The sequence below is a fragment of the Gasterosteus aculeatus genome, chromosome X, assembly GCF_964276395.1.
Source record: "Gasterosteus aculeatus chromosome X, fGasAcu3.hap1.1, whole genome shotgun sequence".
NCBI lineage: Eukaryota > Metazoa > Chordata > Actinopteri > Perciformes > Gasterosteidae > Gasterosteus > Gasterosteus aculeatus.
In genome coordinates, this window is record NC_135698.1 from 20,433,524 (window position 1) to 20,458,961 (window position 25,438).

Genomic DNA, 25,438 nt, shown 5'->3' on the forward strand with positions numbered 1-25,438 from the left:
TTTCTCCAGCTGATTTACTCGAACCAATTATGCAAGTTGGTTTTCTAGATCTCTGTGCATTGATCTCTACACATGTCATTCAGTCAGAGGCCGAAACATGATGGGCCGTTTCTGTCCAACGTTTCAGGTCAATTGGATTAAAGGAAGAGAAGAGATGGTCTATTCTTGGAGTACGAATATCCCTTTTTCTCTCGCCCTCACATGGAATGATGTGCGGTCTACAAAGCAGATTGACACTTACTCATTTAGTCCGTTTTCTTTTACTACTAAATGTGGTGACGTGGCTTCTGTCAGATTCAGACAGCTGAATCAACACCTACAGATATTTACCACCACGTTTAACATGCCTGTCCTGAGGTGTGAAAGATGCAGAATCTGCAGACTGCAGTGCACTCTGCCTTTTCCTGACCCAACACAGACGCTTCTCTGGAGTCTCGTCTGCCACCGACCTGTAATTGGCCGTATTGCGTCTTGCGGCGGGGCCGGCGCCTCACCTTGCACTGGCACAGGGTGCACTCTGTGCCGTGTTTGATCCAGGAGGAGCCGCTGAAGCGGGAGATGTTGTGCTCGTCCGTGCACGTCTTGGTGATGTCGTTGCGGATGGTGTCCGCCTGGCAGGGGTCGGTGACACAGCGGGCACAGCACTCGCCCTCGGGCACCACGGTAAACTCACAGTCCACGGGCGGGCACGGCAGAGGCCAGCAGTCCACCTGCCCCTGCTGTAGAGGCAGAGCGAGGCCGTTTAAAGCAAGTTTAAAATAATACAATTGCATTTTCCAGCCCCAAACAAGTTATTCATGCAAATGCACATATTTCTCCTGACGCTGTATATTTACCACCGGAGGGAGCGTCTCCACTTGATAATGAAAAAGAAAGTTGTTAAGGTACCGAGAAAATATAGATGAGCAGGACAATCTGTCAGCATTTTCTTTTTACAGAGACTCCGAGAAAATGCCTTTTCACTGACTTCTTCTCTCATCCTTGTTCCCGTTTTAAATCATTGCAAACTCTCAGGATGTAAAGCTTCAGTGGCTTCCCCATGCTGCCATTTCCTATTGGCCTGAGAAAGCAGGTTATATATATATATATATCTTTATACATCCAAAAGAGCGTACGCTGCATCATTATGCCTTGGCCCACTTGTGTTTCCACTGCTACTGAAAATGAAACATGGCCTCAGACTATATATGTTTAAGCACAGACGCAGACACAAAAGGCACACACGCATTAAGTTACAGCAGGCTCGATGTGTCCCACCGGGCATATTTAATATGGCTGAAAATTGTCTGGCTCAGCATTTTGGAAATGTTGTAGTAAATTAGGCTATAAAGGAAAGGCTCACACGGGGCTAATGCCCACTCCCAGGCTCTGTGTGCTGTGTAAACATTTGAATTGGGAAATCCCCCCGAGTGGCACTCTTTGCTGGTAACCAGGGGGGGGGTTGAATGTAGCCTCAGGTATCCGTCCCACGTTGGGAAAGGGACATGATCTTTTTCTCTGCACAGAATACTAGGCCGTGGAAACGAGATCAACCTAAAACTGAAGCCGTTATTTCACCACTTTGTGATATTATAGAAGGTTTTGCATTCAGTCGTCATCTGTTATTTAATCTCTCTGCTTCTGCTCGGACAGATGTTGTTACCAACAGCCCCCAGTAGATTAAAACTGGTGACATTTACATTTGGCCGGGAATCAGTGGGCATGTAATCAGGCTCTCTTTTATCCGCCCTGCCCTAAAGGGAATCCTACGGTGGAGGAGATTTGCTTCTTTGATCTACTGGTGACTTACCAAGACAGCAAATCACACGGCGCCCATGTGTGCCCCTTCTGCAAAGGCCACGTGCTTGATTTCAAATGATTGCATAGAAGGATTCACATCTTGGTCTCGGGAGAATAATTCTCGCCGTGTATTTTAGGACCCCCCCCCGCTGAGCCCGGACAGCCACGGCTCTGCTGAGTGTCGCAGCATTCAAGGTTCATTTCCAGTCGCTGTCACGCGTGCTGGGGCCGCGACAGCCGTCTCCCCCTCGCCCCCCTTTCAAGTGCTGCGCTTCGCACCGCGGCTGGGGCTCTTTTGCTTTGCCTGTATGTTCCTGCGGCCCCCCGCTGTTTACCCGCAGCACGCGTGTGCTGTTGAGACTGAGATTGTCAAATGTGCTTGTGTCCTTTTTGTGTCAACGCGTGGCGACAGTGTGCGCCGCCTCAGCGAGAGCGAAAGAGCCGAGCGAGCCCATTTCCAGCCGGCCCCCGGGCCTCCTCGCTGCCTCTCAGCTGAGCGCTGATTTTCCAGCTCGGGTGTACAATGGCTCGCTGTAAGGAATCTCGCCCCGGGGGTCCGGGCAGGCGGGGGGTGGGGGGGGGGACAGCATTAGAGTGGCGGGTGGAGCGGGGGCAGGCCCGGGCGGCGCGGGGTAAATGGCATTAGTGTTGCCTCTCAGACCATGAATCTGAGTGGAGCAAACTTCTATCCCTTAGTACGGCTTATCTTTAGCAGCAGTAAAAGGGGGGGGGGGGGGGGGGGGGAATGGGAGGAAAGAATGGAGTCGTAAAGTGGTCGTCTGAGATGACGATGGTTTGTGCGTCACTGAGCAGAAGGAGCGACACCAGTGTGGGTGTGTGGTGCTAGAACGTAAAGGATGACATTTGCATTTCCGTATCCGTAACGGCTAACAAAAAGGGAGGAATCGCAGGTAGAAGGATTTACGCTTCGTAAACCTGGGCAAAGGTCGACACCGCAGACGAACACAAACAGAACAACGCACGTGTCTCACGGCTGAAGATTTATACGAGGAACACAATGTGATTTCGTTTCGCGTGAGAAATAGGACGGCGTGTAGAGGACAGTCGAAAACACAAATGTTGCAAATACTCATCAATCAACGTAACCTTCTCAAAGCCCACACAAAGACGCACTTTCTCCCGTTCGCTCCACCTTGGACGTGTCCTCCAATGAAACGTGCAATTCCATCACAGCCGACAACAGAGCAGAGGGGCCTTTTGAGTTTTTTTTTTTAAATCCCACTAATCACTCACCCATTTTCTCCTCTCTGCAACCTTCCCATTGGCCTCTTCATCAATCCCTTTGTCTCGATGCCAAACTTCTCTCTTTGACTTTCTTTACACCGCACCTCTATCATTTGTGAGCATTGCCACGGAGTCTTTGCTCTGATTCTGCATCGCCCTGATAAAAGCACCGCCTGGATTTAAGCGTTTATTCATCCGCTCCTACTCACCAGGCACTGGCACTGCTGGCAGTTCTCCACCCATGTGTCCCCGCTGCCGTAGGTGACCAGGCCGTTCTGGTGCAGGCACTGGCTGCTGAGTCGAGGGTCGCACTCGGGGCAGCAGAACAGGTCGGCGTTGGGGTTGTCGCAGTCGCAAACCATCCGGCGGCACATCACCTGACCGGCCTGAGCGGAGAGGACAAACAGGTAGATTGCGTAAACACACACACACAAAGACAAGGCCACTTCGTTTGAATGGGATCTTTAAATGTGCATGTGGATGATCAGCGGTGTAACAAAGGCTGCGTAGCCTAGCAACTGATGTGAAGCTCTGTTTTATGTCTGAGGAGTCTGAGGGAAAGACACGCGAGACTTTTTGTCAACACCGTCCGAGTCTCGGACATTTAAGGTGCCTTCAACGAAGCGCTCTTGGTCTGAATTGTCTACTCCACATTTCCCTCCCAGTCACAACTGATCTGAAACTATCTTAGGTAATAAATATAGTACAGATTGTTCCAGACACATACGAAACGCTGGTGGATGAATGAATAATTGAACCTGCATTTTTATGCCTTTATTAGAATATTGATAAAAGAGAGATGGCTGGAGAAAGACACACGTTTATACCTGCAAGTCCAAATATTATTTTCTGCAGCTTTATTACATTATACATATTACACCTCATTAAGGATTTCTGGACCAGTTGCCCTGGAGCTGCAGCTATACATAGTTTCACAGAAGCTAAAAGTAGCTTCATTTGTGAGATGTTTTAGTAATTAGCTGCCACACTGCACGATGCACTCTTAAACTAAAGCCCACCCATATGGTGCTGCGAGCAGATTGAAAGAACTATTTGCATATTGCATGACCTCAGTCTGGACACATCCCGGCCTTTGTCTTCTCCGTCATGTTTGACCTTGGCTTCCCCCCATGGGTTAGTTGCAGCTCTCCACCCGATATCCAGCTGCGCCCGTCTAAACAACAACATGTTTACCCCTTTGCTCCGTCAATCGCTCAGTGCAACTCGTTTTTGACTGGCAGCCCTTCAATCTCACAAATCAATTAATATGACTGGTATTAATTAAGGAGCCATTTCTGCCCGGGTCCCTTTGTAATCAAATGAATCATTTGTTGCTTGAGCATTCACAATGCGACACTAATGCTCTATAATCACCTTTCACTTCTGCCACACACTTGGCATTGCGTTGAGTGAAACACTGAAATGCTAAATATGAGTGGTCCGTGACCAGAGAGAAAATGTGTTTAGGACGATAGCGTCGGGGTTTTGAAGCACCTGTTCCCAAACGCCGTGCCCCTGAGGTGTCAGAAAGCAATCGACGCAACTACATCGAACGCCTAAATCACTCCGCTGCACCTTCACAGAATCACCCTGCACCTCTCACAGCAGGACCGGCCTCCTTTTCTACAGCACAGTCACGTTCACGTTTATTGTGCCGCTCACTTTATGTCTTTCATCTCCAGGATTTGATTAATCACATCACAGCGTTTTCCAAAAAAACGCCTGGGCCCCCGAGGGCTGCACAGCTACGTTTAGCTCCAAGAACACAAACAACACACATTGCTTGTTGTAATAGATACGAGAAAGCTTTCAGAGCGCTTTTTCATGTACAACAACCCCTATTTCTTTATTTCTGATTCTGCTTAAATTGGAGTTGTTCTTTTTAGCTCTTTTTAGGGCTCCACCAACTTTCCTTCATCTGCTGGAGGCTTCATTGAATCGCTAACATCGGTACAGGCGAGCAGCACCTGTACCGTCGGGTTTGTGGAGCGGTTCAGCTGAAGAAACTCTGCCTTCTGCGGGCCAACGAACCGAAACATGGGGTCAGAGACGCCAACAGAAGGTTGGTCATAGGCAGCTCTCAGCGTCTCTTCTTCTTGACCACTTCACAGCAGCCAGTAGTCATCAGCCGTTTTTCCAGCTGAGGTTTTAATACATTCTACTTGTGGGCGGCATGACACGTTCATGCAGTCACGCCATGTCTAACTAAATAAATCCCTTCCTCGGTGGTTCAATCGTTTTCATGAATGCGGCGGATCGGTTGAAAGTGACTTTGTTGCTGAGTGGCACTGTGGGACACGTCATCATTCACAGAGGTTTACAGTTTGTAATTCTTTCTTTAGATACTAGAATAGAATTGACAATGAACAAAGAACAGAAAACTCGATCACAGACCAGTTCACAGTGCGAAGGAGCACCCTGCCTCGACTCTCCACATTTATTCCGTTTCTATCTGCCTCCCAATCTTTTCTTAGCTCATCCAGCTTTGTCTGTTTCCGTCCGTCCATCTGCCTCGTCCTCCCTCAGCTCGTCCCGCTACGTGGTCTACACGTCCGTCTCCGTCTGTTACCTGGCAGGAGCACACGGAGCACCGGTCGCTGTCCAGCACCCAGATCTGCCCGCTGTGCTTGACCTTGTTGTCGTGGATACAGTCACCGGTGCAGTTGTGGCCGTGGGGGCACCGGCAGTCGTAGCCTCCGTCCAAGTTGAAGCACACCGTGTCGTTGGCACAGGTGTTCCGCCCCGTCTTGCATTCATTGATATCTGCGGGGGGCACAAAGAGGGTGACATCACACGCACGTCCAGTGCAGAAGCACAGTTTATACACGGCTTGAAAGTCATTTTAAAAATAATAATTGCACTACTAACATGCAAAAGGTAAGAGAGCATGTCCAGTTACAGAATAGTACACCTTTGTCCTCGGGTGTATACATCTCGGTAGAAACTTACAGTATATAACTGTGATGTTACTCAGAACTTTGGGAAATTCAAACTTTGCTTTGTGAAGCAGGTACTTTTCTTTTTGAGAGCGTCTGTTTAACGCGCTTTCTTTTTGTGCCTCTGCCAACTGATCCTGACAGGCCAGATGAGGCCAACGAGCGGAGCAGAGCTGGTACTATTGATGCAGGCAACGCTTCCATGTTCCTGTAGATTGAGGGTTTGCATTTTGACAGCCGACACTTTTCTTCACAGACAGAATGTTACAGAAAAGGAGAAAGCGGCAAACTGGCGGTTTAGGAGGAAAGCACACGGATAACGCCAAACCTACCCGATCGTACGACTATTCACGACACATCTCATGGGACAAAAAGAGACATCTGTTGACGGCCGCTGACTTCAGAGAAGTCTATTTACAAAGGGACTTTTTCCGTTTGCTTCTTTAACCCCTTAAATCCATCCCTCGTGCTTCTTTAATGAACACACGTTGGAGTTGCTTTGAGTTCTTTTTCTTTATTCCTATTGGTGACCAGTGAGGGACCATCTTCTTTCAACTTAAATCTCCTCTGTCAGTCTCTGATCTGGAGTCCTATCCGAGCCCTGAACCATGAAATAATCCAGAAATCAAAGGAAATGTTTTTTAATCTGTGATGAAATATGTTATCGGGGACCATTTAATGGTAAATATTTCCTAGTAACGTGGCATTGTGATGATTTAACTGTAGTCCTTCATTCATTTCATATTCTTTAAACCGCTAAAAAAAGAAAAATCAACCAGAATTTAAACTTTCTTTCAGTAAGAATCTAGTGGTAATGTGACTAAAAATCTGCACACAAAATGAAATGTTTTATCATGGAAAAGAATAATTTTATTTCATCGTGTTTTGAAACATTCATGCAATTTTACGTTTCACACAAAAGAAAAGAGGTTTCTTTAGACGTTTCCAAGCTGCAATCCTAAAATTGCAATACTTTCTCTTTTCACTTTGATTTCACGTGCTATTACTACGAGGAGGAAGGTGGACCACTCACCTACACACGATTCCCCACTGGCGGAAAACAAGCCGTTGTCATGGTAGCCGTCACGGCACTCGCAGTGGTACCAGCCGGGCAAGTTGACACAAGTTGATTTAGTATCACACTCGACAAAGCCGTCCGCACACTCATCAATATCTGAAAAGAAGAAGAACAAGAGATGCACACACAGTCTCTATGGCTTCACAGTGAATGCGCTATTGAGCTCCATTGTCGTCTGGAAGGCATTTTCAACATTGACCGACTTCTAATTGATACAACGACATGTCTAACGAGTGAATCTAGTCCGTAGGCTTCATTGATCGGAAAAGGACACGTGTATAAATGAAAGATAGCGGCGGAGGAATTCCTCTAATACATTTGACGGGCTCGCATTTCATGAATTCCAGTCAAAAATACTCAAACGAATCCAAAATCCAAAACATGCAGGCTCACACACAAATTCTGAGGTGTGCAAACACTTTTTTTTATTGCACTTCACTTGGACAAAAGGAGTTAATGTGAGGTGACGTGTGGGGAAGCTCATGAAAGGGCTTTAACACCGCTTCCAACACGTCGCGTGGGCGCTTGTCAATAGATGGAGCTCATGTTTATTTGCACAGAGCTCCACTTAGAAGTATCCTTGACTCTGCCTCCTCCTCTTGTCGTTAGTAAAAGACTTTGATTACATGCTCTGACGCTCCCCTCGCTGTATTTCTTTTCTTCCCTTGCGTCTCTCTTCACTCTCTCACTCCCGTATCTGTTTACAGGAGCCCAACATCCGACCCTTTTTATTTCAACCAGGGATCGGGCAACTTTTCTGCAAACGTGCCCCAAGAACAAATTTAATATCATTTCCAACAACGACCCTAAAGCCAACAGAGAGAGACGGATTGCTCTGATATTTCAGCTAACATTTAATTAAACTGAGGGCCAGGCAAACGCGAGAGGAAATAATGCCAGTTATTATGCAGTAGCGCTAAATACGTTAGGCCCAGACATCCACCGTGATTAAATGCCTCTTTACAGTCTGATGTTTTTCGTGCATGATGCATGATGCTCTGCTCTCATTATGAAAATGGCCGTGTGCCGCGTCTGACCTTCTCCTCAACTGCGTGCAACAGTATCCCCCATACAGCGACAGACAGACGGGCTCATGGTCCCCCACCGCCCAGGCAGTAATGGGATTAAGATCTATTGGCTAATGAGCCTGCAGCCTTTTAATAGAATTTCGGCAGCAGATTAACTGCTGATGAAATGTCCTGCAGATTAGGGCCTTGTCTATTAAAAAACGACCTGCATTTGTCTGAGAGGTTTGCTTGAAAAACGGCTGCATATCTTTGTTTTCTCCCTATTTTCCACCCCGGCCAGGTTCAAAACAGATTCTGCAGGCTTCAAAGCCAAAGCTCACATTTGACTAATTACATCAATTTGGTGAGAACAGAGCACCTCATTTTCTCGCCTCAGGTCAACAATTTGGGTTTAACAGGACACTACTTAACTACTTAAGTTAACAAGCTCTAAAAAAGGAGTAGCAATTCTTACCACTCCTGTGCTCTTTGTGAATATTAGTGTCATAAAAGAGGACGGAGCTTTTAAAGCAAAGCGTTGCTGGTATGAAAAACAAAACGATGACGCTGAATTTGTTTGGATCGTCCTCGTCCTGCATCAAACTAGTACAACTGAGCCGTCAGATACTATTTATAACAGACACGGATGGTGAAGGGAGTCTAAAAATATGCACATAGCTATTTCCAGCTAGTTTCATTCAGGTCTTCTAAAACGTGACCGTGTGGCTATGACAACGGAGGGCTACACCCTCAACAAAAGATTCAGTGTTTTCTGGCTGTGTCGATCCCAAACTGACGCTGTTGCTGTCGAATCAACTGTTGAAGTGCGGCTGCGTTTCAGGAGGACTGAATGTGTGGGCTGCAGCGTGGATGAAACACGCTTCCAGAAGTCTGGCCTTCTCCTTTATCATCCGGCGCAAAGGATAATGCAAGATGGTTGTAATTAAATCATCAGCAGTGACAATCAGACAAGGGAGCTGGCTGAAAGCTCCGTCTCCACTGAGTCATGAGGCTCCAGTTGAATCATGGACGTGGAAGGCGGAGGATTTATTTTTACTTGTCAAATCATGGCATGTTTTTCCTTCTCTGCTTAAGAACAAAAAGACCAGACACACACACGCACACACACACACACACACACACACACACACACACACACACACACACAGGAAAATGCATTTTTTTTCAGAATCCATCTCCTGAAGAGGTCAAGGCCACGGAGGAGCAGTTACTTTGGAGTTACCTTGTCAACTGAAAGATCTGGAAATTGTCAAGAGAAAAAACCTACACGAACAGAGTAAGGTGAGGAAGGGCTCGATGAGGTGCAGAAGAGGAAGGAGGAAGAGGAGGAGCAGGAGGAAGATGAGACGGGCCGCGGTTAGCCTGCTTGGCGGCCTGCAATCAAGACAAGCGGTCGGTCTTTCACCTCCTCCTCCCTCTCCTCATCCTCTGCCTTCGCCTTTCCTCGTGTCCCCCCTTTTCCATCTCTGTTCCAGGACTCAGGCAAACACAGAGCCCCCCCTCACCTTTCCTCTTCATCCCCCCCTTCCGTTGCCCCCCAACCTCTCCACTTCATGCTTTTCCTATTTGGATGCTGGATAGCTGCAGTTCTCAGTTCTTTTTTTTCCTTGCTTTCATCCATTATCTCTCCTCCCCCCCCCATGTCTTTCACCTTCTCTGACTGACAGGCAGCCTGGGGGGTCGCGGTACAGTTCTCTATCACTGGAAGCGCTACCCCACGTACATCTCTCATGCAGTAACCTAATTCAGAAGGATTTTCATCCTGGAAATCGTGATATGCACTAGGGGGCATTATTCAAAGATCTCTGGATCTTAACTCAACCAGACCTCCTGCTCTTAAGTCGCAGGCCATTTAACGATGAATGGATTTTAAAATTAGCTGAATTTGTCATGTCGGATCACGTTTACTGTGACGGCTGAGAAAAGACAGCAGAACCTTTTGAAGTCGATGATAATGTCTACCAAGCTTTTATCGGCGTGTACGTGACACAGAGACAATTGGTAAGAAATGAATCCCGGATCATTAAAGTTGATTGAGTGATTGTCACTGGTCCTCAATCTTCATTAAGCGAAAGAGCGATCGCTCACCAATCAATCATTATGAAAAGAAAAAATTGAGTTACACACCGAGTTCCTGAAGATGAAACACTGAAGCGCCAAACGGCGTATCTGCAGGCACTTGAGCCGCAGAGTGGATGAGTAATAATGGTAAATTGAAAACAAGCCTTGTGAACCATCAGTAGCTGCAAGCGCAGACGGAACGCAATCACTGTAAAACTCCTCCACCCCTCAACTGATATTTGCAATCAAAACCAGCATCAGAAATCAGCATTATGGTTGCAAAATATATATATTGATAGATTTATCAGAAATATTCTTTACCGAGTCCGTCTCAGGAATGAATACTGAGTGTAAATGTTCCTCTAAAGACAGAGGGAAGACATGGCTGAGGTTATTTGGTCAAGCTGGAACAGAGGAGCACCTACACGACCAGGACATTCCATGTCCTACAGTGGACCTACATGTCCTATTAGCTATCGAGCCTGCAACATGACGCATAATGAACCCACAGACAGGGACACTGGTATATGAGCAGAGAGATGGTTCCAATGTTCAGAGCGGACCTGTATGCGGCAGGGGGGGGGGGGGGGGGGGGGGCGATTGAATTTCCGATGGCCTTTAAAGACGTGTAGCTGTTCAATGTCCAGTGCGGCGACCCCCGAGAGACGCGGCGTGTAGGTAGAAGCAACGACAGCTCCGGCCATTAGGGGGCGGCGGGGGGGGGGGGGGGGGGGTAATTAAGACGCACTAATTAGGAGTGATGGAGTGCGGCCTCTGCAAGGCCGTCCCTAAATAAATAATGAATACATAATCACGATGCTTAAACAAGCCGCTTGGGCTTCGGCGGTCACAGCCCCCCCCCCCCCCCCCGGGCCGTGTGGATGAATCGGCGGGGCAGAGGAGGGAGAGCAGCAGCAATGCATCATGGGAGCTGTCACGGGGTGCAAAAAAAAAAATGAATACTGTTTTAAAAATTCACTAGCCGTGCCCGAGTGGGGTGGGGTGGCGCCCGGGGGAGATCTCAGCTAGGACGAGGCTCCATTGTGTAAAACCCGCCGTGGCTCTCCCTGCGTAAACCTCTACAACAGCTGAGCATGTTTCTGTCCTTTATCCACGTTCATCACATTCACCTGACTGCGTTTCATCGTTATTCATCTTCATGCTCGTGTCAGCCCGTCTGCTCAGTCGGGGTTTTTTTCCATCTGCGTCGTCGCCTGTTTTTGTCTCAAACGGAAAAGCTTCCCGCAGCTCGACGTCGATGTAAATGAGGTCTGAGGGAACAAATTGTTTGTGTGGCCCAGTTGGGCTCTCTGTCCTCGTCAATAAGCCAGCGGGGCCTCGGGGCTCCACGTCTGTTTCTCACCACCTTCCAAGCTGCTTTATGAACTCACTGGCCGTCCGCTCACCCCCCCACCATCAGCCCCCCCCCCCCCCCGTCTTCTTCACTGCTAGTTTCGTCCATTTTTACATCTCGTTATAAATTACCTTGTTTTTTTGTCTTGCTGCTCCTCGGGTTTTATCTCCTCTCGTCTGCTATCACCCAATTAAATGCTGTTTCTCTGCATTATGTCCTCTTCAAACTTCACTTCTCTCTTGCTTCTATAACTCATCTTCCCTAATCCTTAAAGAACTCCCCCCACTGTCCGGTCTCGTAATCAGAGTATCATCCGTGATGAAGTGGGCTGCATGCTAAATGATCACGACTTGAGGAAACGAGTTTCCACTAAAACAGAAACGTACTGAGTAGGTGTCTCTGATCGGAGTCACAACACTAAATTGAAACGTTAACATTAAACTATTGGATCAACGTCTCCTTGTCCAAGATCACGCTTCATGCAAACCCCCCCTGTGATTCGGTGGCGCGTGCGTGGACAGATGAAGGGAGAGAGGTGTCCGTCCACAGGATCCGATCGAACGCTTGTCTCCCTTCAGCGGCCCTCTCAGAAGCCAGCAAGAGGCCAGCCGGGGACGGCGGGGACGGCGGGGACGGCCATTAGTTTCCCAGCTGACAGCGTAGTGACAGAACATTTTAACTGGCGATAAAGCGCCCTAACAAGCTGAGAGGGGCCTGAAAGGAGCAGATAATGAGCTGAAAAGAAATAATGCAAACGCCATCTTCCCATTCTTCTCAGAGAAACAGTGGAGCGATTCAGTCAATGAAACCACCTCTGAGGCCGGGACAGAAGGGGCGGCTCGCAGATCTTATCTCCAACTATTTATCGGCTCGTAGAAAAGCTTCACAGGGCCGAAGCTAAAACCATCGCCGAACCCTCTGAATAATTATTCTCACGTTTGCAAATTATTTTCTGAAAGAATTTAAGACTTGTAGATTACAAGACGCCTCATGCTATCGCTATCGCTACGAGATGCAAGTAAGACACGGTTTATTATACGCGTTTCTAGTTTTGTTCGATATAATCTTTTATATATACTGTTATCAATGCTACTGCGGGTCTATTTAGGTAGCCCTTTATGAAACATGAGTGAATATCTTTTACCAATGTGTAGATGAATAGCCCTGTAGGCTGGAATGAAAGGGAAATGGAAATTACAACGGAAAAGAAGAATTTCTTTAACCTGCTTTTGAAGGAAATATTTTTAAAATCTTGGATTTGCATTAATGGCCATAAATTTTGCATGTTCTGAGAATTTCAAAAGCTTTGTCCTCATCGTTTATGCACGCGCACCCAGTGCAGCTGCAAGTTTGTGTCTGGATTCCTCCTATGGGGAAGAAAATGGCCGCCCCATTTTTCTAAAAAACAAACCTCACATTGCAGCCCTTCGCCCATCGCTCCCCGAGCCGCATGAGGAATGGAAGCAGCCTCCGGGCCTCCACAGTGACCATGCGCCGTGTTCGGGGCGCACGTTACACGGCTCGCCCCGCGTACATTTATATCCCCGGCGAAGTGTGTGCGCCCGGCCGCAGCTGTGTCCTGCATAATTCATGATGTGTCAGAGTTCTCCGCTAGCTGGTGTCTGTCCGTCAGCAAAGCGTGTCCCCCTGTCCCTCCCCCATCCGTTCCCCCGGAATGGTAATGACAAGCCGGCGAGCGCACACGAGAAGATCTCCATTCCAACACGCAACCTAATGAATGTTTCGGACTGAAATGTACATGAAGTGTTACACAAACGAGGTGTGTGTGTGTGTGTGTGTGTGTGTGGCTTGAAGAACTTCCTGGTGTCTTATGACAGGCCGTCAGTCTGCCATTGCAGCGGCAGAAGTGCTCGAGTCCCTGGGGAGGCTTCTAAAAGCTCACAAGGTTCTGGGGGGGGTGGGGAGCCCCGACTTAGTGAAAGCTTTTCCATGTTCATCCACCCAGCTCCGCTTCTCCTCCTCCTCCTCCGACTCCAGCACCGACTCCACCGGGCCTCATTCCGCATCCCGAATGCAGAGAAAACCCGCTAACCTCTGCCTCTCGCCATCCGTCTCTCTCGTGGCGCTCTGCGTTCCGTCCCTGCATCTGTCAGTTTCCCCCAACATCTCTGTATCTCGCTTTCCGCTTCACCTCCTCTCAACCGCCGCCCCCCCTGCCCCCTTGTTACTTGCCGTTCCTCTCCCTCCTCGAATTTTGCATCTGTCCCTCTCTCCGTACATCTCCATCTCCACCCCCCCCCCCTTATCACACTGACTGACTGGTGAAGTCTCTAAACGGTGCCGGAGGCTTTGTCCCGGTAGCTCGGGGGGGGCCGTGACGATGGTCCTGGATACGAAACCTGAAGAGAGACGGAGCCCATGTGGATGGGCGGCTGTCCCGGAGACAACGAGGACAGGAAGGAGTCACATTGTGAGAGGCAGCAGAGAGACGCTCACTGGCAGCGGCAGCTGTGGCGACAAACGTCTCGCCGCCTGAGGCACAGGAAGCGTGCCGTCGACGAGCGCTTGTTTGTGTACCTCAAATCGTAATCAGTCTCGATGATGAGCGAGGGGGGGGGGGGGGTAGAAAACATCCCTCAGCCACCAATCTTTCATCCCCTTATTCCCCTCATGGTGTGATTAAGACAGAGACAGCTGTATTCGTGGAGAGATGGGTACCCACAGTGGAACACGTCGCTCACATTCTAGTTCCACACGTTCTACATTGATGCTGCACACAACTTCCTTAGAAAGCACAAGCCGTCGTCGAGAGGCTGCTTCCCCCGTCTTTCAATCTTAATGTCGAGCTACGTTAACTGTCTCCAGCATATAGCTTCATATCGCTTTGATGATCGAATTAACGATTTTTGAAGATTATTCTCTTACATTGAATTTTAACATTGTCTTCTCAAATGATCGATTACATCGTTTTACTGCCAAACTACTTTATGGAGGGGAGCACTTACAATGGCTCTCATCTATCGTAGCAGGTTGCAAAAACAAATGTCAATCAAAGCAATCCGTGTCCACAAAAAGCATTATCAATTAGTCAAAACAAACTATGCATATAATCTATGTATATATTATATAAATGTATGTTTTCATTTTTCTTATCCGTAACATTCTGTCACATTTATCAGTTTCTGAGTGTGGGTGTAATTAGCGTGAGTGAAAATCCTCGCGCGTATGATTGAAGCTTGTAATAAATTCACTTTGTGTGCGATTGTTTGACCGGTGTGTTGGTCTTGTTCATGTTTTTCATGTTGACACCTCCATAGAAACTCTAAAAATGTTCCCTTTGACTTCTTTGTGAATTCATTTTCTTTTTTGAGGGAAGAGAAATTTAAGAACAAAAGCCTGACCTTCATATGACTGATTTGATGAAAATATAAATATATTTTAAAAATGTAAAAAAAAGAATTGATCCTATTAAACATCAATTTGTAGCACTTTTAACACACTGATGATGAATGAAACGGCCTTGGTCAAATCTTTGATATGTTTTAGAAGATTCCTCATTTGATGTGATCTTTTTTCCAGAAGCAGAACACAAAAGAGTGAAGTGAGAGAAGGCGACAAAGAGTGAACGGCGGGGATCCAAACCACCATAGAAGCTAATGAAATGTGTGATTGCCTGGACCCCAGCGTTACTAAGGGGCGAGGTCCTCAGAACCCTCTGCTGCACAACGGGAAGGATGAGAAGTCATTACGGTTAGGTGTGTTAACAAATTCTCAGCAGATTTACACACACACACACACACTATTCCCCTTCCTCAGCTTCTCAGAGCAGCACCATGAAGAAATCCATTTACTTTAAGGCAAGCAGTAAAAAGGACGCCTCGTAAAAAAAAGGCCCTTTATGTGCAATCAATAACCCAACCAATGAGCACGCAGAGAAGCTCCGCTTGCTTCACTCAAACACGAGCGCGCACACACAGACAACTGTCATGACTAAACCTTCTATTAGCTCGGGCCTCAGGATCCTCTGCGAAAGGTCGAAGCGGGTTGTTGCTGCACAACAACCTGGATTACAGCCTTTCTCAGTTCACTCAAATCTCCGGCAGTGCAGCGGGAAAAGACGCTGAACAAAAAGAGTCTTATCAAAACGTTGTGTTCGACGTATCTCCGCGCATGAGGGCCGGCGGTGATACTGTAAACACAGGATGACTTAACGCACCCTGTTAGATATTGTGCTTCGGGAGGCAGTGCCGTGGGGACGTGGATGTGGCATGCTGCCTACGAGGAAAAATGCCACGCTGATTAATATGTGGTGATTCCCTTACTGCTGCAACCACAGTTCTAATCCTCCACCGGGCCGTTAGAAGAGGTACAAGCTCGTTATTCACCATGGGATGCAAACCCACACACACACACACACACACACTCAGTGAATATAACAGATCGTCAGCACTGAAACATCGACGGGTTTGCAGATGTTTTGGTGACAGCTGTTTACTCGGGTCGGATAGACAAAGTTAGAACGATCACATAGGAACCAACTGCGATCTTGATTTCATTTCTTTTTGGTTCGTTAAATAAATAAAGGACGTCCTCAGTCTCAGTCTTAGTGGGGACAAAGGAGCGGAAGGAAGACAAACTCTTACCTGTCTCGCATCTCTTTCCCGTGAACCCTTGCTGGCAAACGCAGTTGTTAGGGGAGACGCAGGTTCCCCCATTCTGGCACAATCCGTCACACATAGCTAGAGGCGGAGCAGACGAGAGGAGCCATTACTCACAGAGATGAACGAGCATGAACCATGTAACAGGACCAGCAGCAGCAGCATATCTATTTGCATAGAGAATAAGAGCTAATTTGGCAAGTTGATTCATTACAGGCTCTCACGATATTATTTCGCTTGATTAATGCATCTCACCAAGGTTCATTTCAAAATGTTCATTATCCGTGGACACACTGTTGGCTAATGTGTCTGCAAAGCACAGAGAAGTCATTTTAGTAAATAAATTGAATTAATACACAAATTATCCCCGGCCTCCCCGGAATAAAGAATAAGAGGTGTCAAAAACAAAAGGACAACAACGCAGTGCTTCAGATTTTGTTGATGGGGCGCTCCAACAATTTAGTCCAAAATTGATCAGTGACTTTAATAAAGACCAATTCATTCATTCCTTGGAGGGGTTTCAGCGTGTTGATCAGGGGGAAGGAAGCCATTTGACATCACCTTGTGTTTCATGACACTGTGAGCCGGAGAAAACAAAGACTGTTTTCCCGGGATGATTAGTACTCCTGACGACAAGTGAAGTGATCTTTAGGCAGGAAATAGCTGCGCTTCCCCTATAAATAGATTTCTAATCAAGGGATTGATTAAGGTCAAGCCAGTTTTCTGGTAAGAGCATAGAATCATTAAACCCGGGTCCCAGGCAGCTTTTCAGGAAGGACGACCACAACACAGCGTGGTGCTGATGTGAGGATGGGGATCTACTGTGACTATGGACCATACCAGTCGACATGCTTAAACCACTAGAATTATCTTTATCTTGGAAATATTGAGTTGAGTGTGATATCAACGCTTCTCAGTTCAAATGGTTCCTTGTGGAAGGTGATCACAAAACCTGTGCACAGCCTTTTATGCAGCACAATTCAAATATAAGCCAACGATATATATGCGTGCTCAGATTATATACATTACCATTAGCTATCGAAAGAGAAAGCTATTAATCATTTGATTCATGGAACACTGAAGATAACTACACGTGTTATCATTTTAAGACACGTCTGAGCAGAATGTCCTGATAACGTTCTATTCTTAATAACTTGAGCTACAGACTCTTTTCTGTGGCAGATTTTATTTGAAGAGCAAAGACCTTCCTTTCTGTCGCCATAACAATGATGCTTTTCATTTCCGTGGCTGACGCGGTGCTGCTCACCTTTGCAGACCGTCCCGTTGCCCGTGTAGCCCGGTTTGCACGAGCAGCTGTGGCCTCCGACCATGTTAAAGCACAAGGCGTTCTCGTCGCAGTCGTGGAGCCCGGTGAGACACTCGTCATGCTCTGAGGACAAAGACAGCAACACGACAGCAATGGTTAAAAGCAAAAGTCATAATTACACCCCCATCTTTACACGAGCACTATGAAGAAAACATGAAATACCGAGAGATGTCCTTGTAAATAAGTGGGATGATCAATCTGGCGGGTAATTATTCACGCTTTTCATTTATGATTAAATGACTTGATGGAGTGACAAACCGCCGGCTGGAGGACATCTCTCTATCTCCCGTCGTGATCCCCGATGAAGCGTTGCTGTCATTTGTCGTGGTCCTTTTGGCACAATGTGCAGTCTGGGTTGGTCTAAATGATGACTTAGCGTATGTACACGTTCGTGTGTGCAGTAAGGAGCCCCTGGTCTGCAGTTTAAGTACAATGTTTTCTGTGAGTTTCACTCAAACAATCCCAAACTTCCCCGTTAGGACGGCGGCTCCCAGCCTCTCATCGCTGGTGCCGCTGTGGAGCCAGTGATGTGGTTTGTTGTGAACATGCCGCTGACAAGCTTGACTAATGGCTACAGCCCGTGACCACATACTGCATCCGACCCGGGGAACAAATCTCTTCCCCTCTATCCGGGGAGATGACATCAAATAAGGTGGTAAAAAATCTGTCATGTAAGCCTGGAGAATGATTGACTACAGCATAAAAATCAAACCATGCGAATAGAGTTAGGATGAGATAAACACGCAGACAGCAAGCGTGCGAGACGAAACAGGAGGAAATGTGTCTCGTCTTCGTATTTACAGGGAAATCAATAATTGGTGAAAGAGAAAAAATGTTTGCTCATGTTAAACGATACGTTAAAAACTAAATAACGTCTGCTGCTGCCTGCGGGGAACTCGGCCACATGAACGGGTTAAATGAATGGAATCACAAAATCATACAGTGTACAACATATTTGAATGTGTGTTTCTAACAAATGGAACTAAAAGCGCCGTTGTTACCATGTTGTCCTCATGAAGGGCGGATAAGACAAATAATGGAAAGTAGAACATTCAGGTGGCTAATGGTCGGATAAAGTGGCCTTCTTGTCATATCCCACAGCTTGTATTACAGAAATATAATAGATGATAATAAATTCACACTTAATTGACAACCGAGCAGCGGATTATTAGTGTTTCACCACTAATAATCCACTGCTCGGTTTTGTACCGTAACAGGCCTCCATGTTGAGATAACTCTTTTTTTAAATGTTAAATCCCTAATGAAACCAAGATACCCACACTGCAAAACCAACGGGAATAGTTTTCTGACGCTGGTTAGATGATTTAAACCACACAGTTAAATCATTTAAGCCATCTGTCCTGCTGTATGAACAAGCGATTTAAGGGCCGCCCTCCGCCAAGGCAGATCTTTATCCCTCTGAGACACACAAAAGGAAAATACTTTTAAGAGATTCACATAAATAATGCTTCCTGATAAGTAAATGCTTACTGAGCATCAGTACATCAGATCATCAGAAGAAGGGAAGAAAACTTTCTGGCATTGTTTTAACCTTCTGAAAATCTCTTTTTTCGTTGTTTAATATCTCCGTATTCCATCAGCACCCACGAGGGTGCAAAACACAAAAGCAGTCATTTGGGCAGCCTCTTTTTTTCATTTTGTATTAGCATGTGTTTGAGATAACAAGGACACGCAGGCAGGCTGATCTCCTAGGCAAAGGTTAACACTCGTAGAAAACCCAAATAAAACCTTACTGCTAATCTGGGGACCACAGTTTGACCTCTTTGGTGTTATTTCAGGGACTTTCTGGGCCACGCTGCACCTGAGCAACAAAACGCTCAGACATTAAACACATCTCAAATCCGCTTCCCAAACACCAGTATACATTTTCTTTTAATCTTCCTTTTTTTAAATACACCTCCTTTGGGGCTTTTGCGAAAGACACTGAGGCACGAGGAACGAAAGACGGCCCCTGAAGGGGGCGGGGGGGGGGCATCGGAAATGTGAATGCTTGTTGCAGGAGACCTGAGCCGCATCATCTATTTCCCCTCCGTCATCCAATCCATTATTTCTCCTGAACAGGCCGGCTCTTCCAAATTGAAAGTGACATTGTGATGAGCTCCTCCACCGAGGGTGTGATGTATGCATGCGCGCACGCGTGTGTGTGTGTGTGTGTGTGTGTGTGTGTGTGTGTGTGTGTGTGTGTGTGTGAGTGAGATGGATTGAAGGGCACTTAGGAGGGCCCGCTGCTCTGCTCTTGTTGCTGCATCTCACACACCCTCCTGCTGTTGGGCAGAATTAAAGTCTGCTCATGGGCATAAAAACAGTAATAGGGGCACAGGGGAGAGGGAAAGAGAATATAGTGGGCTCTTTTCACAAGGTCACAGCTGCCGTAGCAGGGAACAGCCAGCCGTCAGTTTGAACAGAGAGGGCAGCGGTGCCGGCAGGTGTTTTCTCTATGTGTGTGTGTGTGTGTGGGACAGGTATTTCCTTGCTGACTGCCGCTGGCAGATAAACAATCAATTATGAACAAGCTGTCACCAGGGATCTCTCTCTGGGGCTGGACGTTCCTCCCCCTGCTTGACTCCCTCCACCTTCTGCCAAAACAACAGCAGCCTCAGCGAGCTCGGACCTCCGGCTGCTTTCCTGAAACCTCGACTCGAGCTTCTCAACTACGAGACCGCGAGGGAGAGGATCTCCTGATGCGTTCGGGAGTGAAAACTCGTCTGCAAGACTGACGGAAAGGATGGAGAACTACAGAAGCAAAAAACAGCCGCTGTTTGGTGAAATAATGCAAAGCCCAGCTGTTTTTTACGCTACAGTTGGTGAAAGGCCAAAATATGCAGGAAAGAAGTTTCAAACCTGGATACAAACAGTACATGTTTTTTTCTTCCTAACTGACTCTGCTAAGGGAAATGAATTTAACCTGCCCATTAGACCTCAAGGATTCAGAAAGGAAGTCAGAAAAACGCGTAAATGATCTTTGCTTGTAAGAAAAGAAGACCTTTTTAATTAGCAGCATGTTTGTTGTTCATTAACCGGACCCCCATTAGCCCTGGACGCAGCTTATCTTAAGCACCAATGCGGCGCTTGAATAATTGGGTGTATCCAGACCCCTCCCCCCACGCCGCACCCTTCGAGTCGTCAGACTGAAAGTCTCCTTTTTCCAATCTCGTTTTCAAACCCGCCACCCAACCTTTGGCCCCCTGTCCATCCTTTCATCCCTCTTCTGGACCCGGCTCCTCCTCAGGGGCCCCGGGTCTGGTTATCACAGGATTAGAACAAGGACACGCACCCTGCATGCACACATGTACAGCGAGCATACACGCACACCTCGGGACAGCCTTCTTTAATAACAGTCAAAGGGAGAGAAAAACCAATCCGCTACCTTTCATGGATTAGCTGCTAATCTCACCTCAGGCACTTTGGGGAAAAGTCCAAGAGTTGGAAGAGGGGAAGAAAAGAGATCGTGACCTTCATGATCAATGATAAAGTGCTGTTCAAAGAAGGGGGTAAAAGGAAGTTGGGGGGGGACAGCCTGGGTCGCATCCAAACAAACAAATCCATGTTGTCCACGTGCTTTCCGTCTACCGCCAGCGGAGCTCTGAACCTGCCGGCCCTCTCGCCGCAGGCGGCCTTGATGTAAAGTACAGATTTCTGTCTGAGCTCGCTGACCCCCTGACGAGCTGAGGAGGAATATATGTACAGCTCCATGCGCTTTTCTCTGGGCTTAAATCTGCGGATCAGTCCTTTAATCCGCAATTCTACACATAAACACTGAGCCATGAAATGAACTACAGTCAACTTAATCCTCTTTGCTAAGCGGACTGGTTCTCATTTGGCACTGGATTGCATGTGGAAATATGGATATCAATACTGGGGCATTGTTTCTGCTGAATTTGCGACTTGTTAATTGGTGAAAGCCATTGCGGACGATGAAGGAGCTCGTGCATCATGCAATGTCGATAGGTACTGGAGGGGGCGGTTTGATGTTTCCTTCCAGCTGTAATACTTCCTCTGGGCAACTTAGAGGACTCAGCAAACCTTTTGGACTCTGTTGAAACAGAGGCAGATGTTCAATTGCTGTTAATAAACAGCAGCTTCCCGCAGCTCCTAGCAAAGGATCCTCATCTTCATCATTGTACATTACTACCACTGAGAGGTGACACAAAGTGTTTATTCCGGGTTCCTTCCATGACCTCTGAAGGCTAAGAGGTGAACTGTAGTATCAAGCTCTACGAGATGTTGGACGCGTGGGAGCTGAGGGGCGAACAGCTGCTGGGACTCCGATGGTTATTTGACTGAAGCAGCCATTGGTTTAATCACACAAATGGAATTTTATACGGAGGCGCGTAGCTGTGTGTTTTAAAAGGAAACAACATAAAATCTAGTGACAGTTTAATCCGATGAGTTGGAGGGTATTAATCTTCGTTGTGAATCACAGGAACGGGCACACGGCGGGAGGAAGACAGATGAGTAAAACAATAAAACTTGCCCGCGGCTCACGAGATCAGAGAAAACACAGTGAGGTACAGTGGCTCCTAAAGACAACATGGGAAAGGATGAGCGAGCGAGGAGGTTCCTTCCTTTAAATATATCGCATGAGCACATGAAAAGTTCCTCCAGGCCAGTTCTGACTTGTTCATAAAAAGCCACAGAGACTGAAACTATGCTCCATTATTTCTGAAATTTCTATTGACGGGGTGAGAGAGAAGCTCTCCGGGGGTCCCAGATGTAGCAGGAAATGGGAGTTTTCACCAGCTGTTCGTTATGTTACTGAGCCTTGGGGGCTTTATTTCAAACTCCAATGGCGCCGCTGGAAGGCTGCGAGCCCAAATCCTGCGGCACGCTGCGCTGGCGGCGGCCGGCCGCTTCACTCTGCCGCCTCTGAGTCGCCCGGCTTGCAACGTGCCAGTTGCTTTTTTAATTACTGACAGTGAGGAAATGTTGCGCGGCCCCTCCTCCCACGGGGATGACGCACGCGGGGGGGGGCTATTGGTACGTTTCCCAAGTGTCTGAAAAGGATACCGGGTCGTTCGGGATGAAGGACAGAGACGTGACATTATAAAAGGATTACTGACATGGGCTCCTGTGGGTGGCATTATCACAAAGCCACAACTTTATATAGAACCTGTACTGAAGGTGCAGGTATAGAATAGTCCTCACAAAGTCAGTGTGTCCTGTATGCCTCTAAACCTTCTATTTAATACCTGAAAAGGGCAACATTTCTGAGACTTTGATTCCCTGAGGCTCAAAGTTCTCTTGTGCTGGATTCAGAACCTCAAAGGATTGTATCATTTTTGGCTGAATTAACACAAATGTGTTAATGGAGCTCAGGGGTTGTGACGCTGGGTTGGAATCACACAGGAAATAAACTGCCTCCTCATCATCACTTTGCATTTTCTTTTTTACTTTCATGCTTTTTCAAAAGCATGGAAGATGTTAAATGTGCCTAATTGGTTTGATTAATGCAATTGTTTGTTTCTCTGTGTTGTCCCTTACATGTGAGCTGTCCTGTTGTGGTCAGCTGTTTCTTGCTGTGATCTGTGTTTTTGTGTTTTTACTTACAATGCTGTGGATCCAAAGTTACAATTGCAAAAAATCCTGGCTGAATCAAGGTTATAAATAAAACGGTTATAAATATAGTAGTCATGGTTCCAACCCAAGTGAACTTTGCTGCAAAGTAAAAAATCCAATATACTACCATCGGTTTTATGAGCACGCGTGGATCCATTTGGTCTCGTTGACTTTATGGACCGAACCTCGGACGTGTTTTTATAACAAAACAATAGCGTTGGTGTGTTTAGTTGATCAATCAGGAAAATGAACAAGGGGATTTTTCTCCCTTAACCTGATGAAAAACTGGAAGACGCTATCATGAACAAGCAGGGCTACTTCCACAATCACCCCCAACACAGACAGAGAACAAAGGCCGCGAATCATCCAAGCAATCATTTTAGATTGATTTGGTGTGCCTTTGAAAAAGAAAGTGGTTTCAACTTTGATCAGGAACAAATGGGTCTGCCGCCTCCACTCTCTTTCTCCTTTTCATACACACACACACAGTACATTCACACACCAGACCAAGGCTGTCCACTCACACGCACACACAACCACGGCAGGAAGTCCAGACTTTTACAATCCCAACGAGGCAGGAAGTTAATCAACTTTTTTTCTTTTAGGCTTTATAAGAGAATAAAAGTTGCCACACAACAGACGAGTTGTAAATATATCAAATCAAATATAACAATCTTTTTTCACAATATAATAGGCTTGTTATTAATACCTTTTTGGGGAATAAAAATAAATCAAATTACAAATAGACAGATGGGCTTCGCAATCTACACAAAGCAAATTCAACAGAAAAGTGATTCCAGCCTTTTCTCTGTTCTCCATTGTGCTGAATCATAAGGAGGTGGCTCTTCCTGATTCCTGTGTGCACGTTTTAGTTTTGTAATCAGAGCAACTCTAATAGGAGCAAATCAAACTGAGACGTTTATCCGTACGCATATCAAATGAACAGGACGTGCATCATTGTGAGGTAACAGAATCACGGAGTGTGTCTAAGAAGGCGCCGCCTGGGACGTGACGAACAGAAACGGGGAGAGGAGGTGCAGCACACCGCTGGGTTCTACAGGGTTTTATCATAACTATGTTATCATTGCACAGCTCCCTCATTCTGTCCCCCTGCAGTCTGGCAGCGATAGCTCGCCATGTTTACATCAGGCTGCCTCGTCCTCTCTGTGTCTCTGCTGCTGAATTCACAATCCTCCACTGGATGAGTTCAATTCAATCATGGCAGCATGTATATGCTTTAGACGTCACTGCAGTGAAGACATATCTTCCGATTGAATGTCCCTTTGCTTGCATGTCCCTCCTTTTCTCCACATATTTCAAGTCTGCCAGCAACTCTCAGCGCAAAATGGTTTCTGTGGAGGCTGAAGCTCTCAGAGCCAGAATAAAAAAAAGCTGTGCTTTCTCTCTACTTGATTCCAGCCTGTCAAAAAAGGTCAGCAGAGGAACTCACCTGTGCAGGAATAGTCATCGATCCTGATGTAGCCCGTATGGCAGATGCACATGAAGGAGCCTGGGGTGTTAACGCACATGGTGTTCTCCCTGCAGTAGTGCTTCCCCTCAGCGCACTCGTCAATATCTGATGGGAAAAAAGAGAGAAGGAGGAGTGAACAAAGCTGGTTTATATATATATATATATGTAAAAAACATCATATCAATCTGTATTCTGCAGCCTAATGATCAATTTTAATGTACTGGCTATTTTTAAAACCTGTTTAGCTGAGTGACGCTAGTTGTACTCATTCATTATTGTGAACAGAATTTTGTATCCACAGTGGAAAAGCTTCGTGGTGACCTGCACGGAGGAGAGTTGGTGTTGAATAAAAGTTAGGACTCACTCAAGGATTTCTTACTAAATCTGACTGTGTTGAAATGACGGAGAAGCTGAAGATGATTGTATTTACATTAAAGAGTGATGTGACAAACATTAAGCCTATTCATCATACTTGTTGATGTACATGTTTGCTGTTGTTGCACCAGCTGATTAAAGAAATCCACCCGCTGACCGAGCTCATTGACTCTCCAGGTTCTGCGGATTTGGTGTTGGTGTTTGGAGGCTTCCTGAATTCATCAGGGGCAATGGGGCGGCCTGACTTTGGCATTCATTCATTGATAATTAGAGATAAGACGACATCGACATGTAGGCAGAGCACAGCAAGCCGTCGATCAACAGAACGACATCATTTGTCTGTCGTCCCGAATTACAAATTGATAATTAGATTAGATATGATGACAACGCTATGGTTAAGGTTTGGTTATCCAAGGGAGGCCAAAACAACTCTGTGGACAGTCTTGATTTTTAATATGCAGACTTTACAGCACTCATACAGTCACGTCTCCACATTATACCGTGTCCTCGTCCGGGCGTCCCTCACATCCTGGGAGCCGCCTTGTGCAGCGCGCCCTAGTTGGTCCTCAAGAATATTCCTTAACATTT

General features: G+C 46.7%; 1 protein-coding gene across 3 annotated transcripts in view; it reads right to left on the minus strand.

Moving 5' to 3' along the window:
• nell2a (neural EGFL like 2a) overlaps positions 1 to 25,438 on the minus strand; it is a 57,720-nt gene that overhangs the window by 1,200 nt on the left and 31,082 nt on the right. For all 3 annotated transcript variants that reach the window (XM_078083503.1, XM_078083502.1, XM_040162926.2), the window contains 7 exons: positions 24,455 to 24,580; positions 17,368 to 17,490; positions 16,086 to 16,181; positions 6,994 to 7,134; positions 5,594 to 5,787; positions 3,234 to 3,410; positions 495 to 719 (listed from right to left, as the gene is read on the minus strand). In XM_078083503.1, the coding sequence (XP_077939629.1) occupies positions 495 to 719; positions 3,234 to 3,410; positions 5,594 to 5,787; positions 6,994 to 7,134; positions 16,086 to 16,181; positions 17,368 to 17,490; positions 24,455 to 24,580 (1,082 nt within the window). The remainder of the gene's footprint in view (positions 1 to 494; positions 720 to 3,233; positions 3,411 to 5,593; positions 5,788 to 6,993; positions 7,135 to 16,085; positions 16,182 to 17,367; positions 17,491 to 24,454; positions 24,581 to 25,438) is intronic.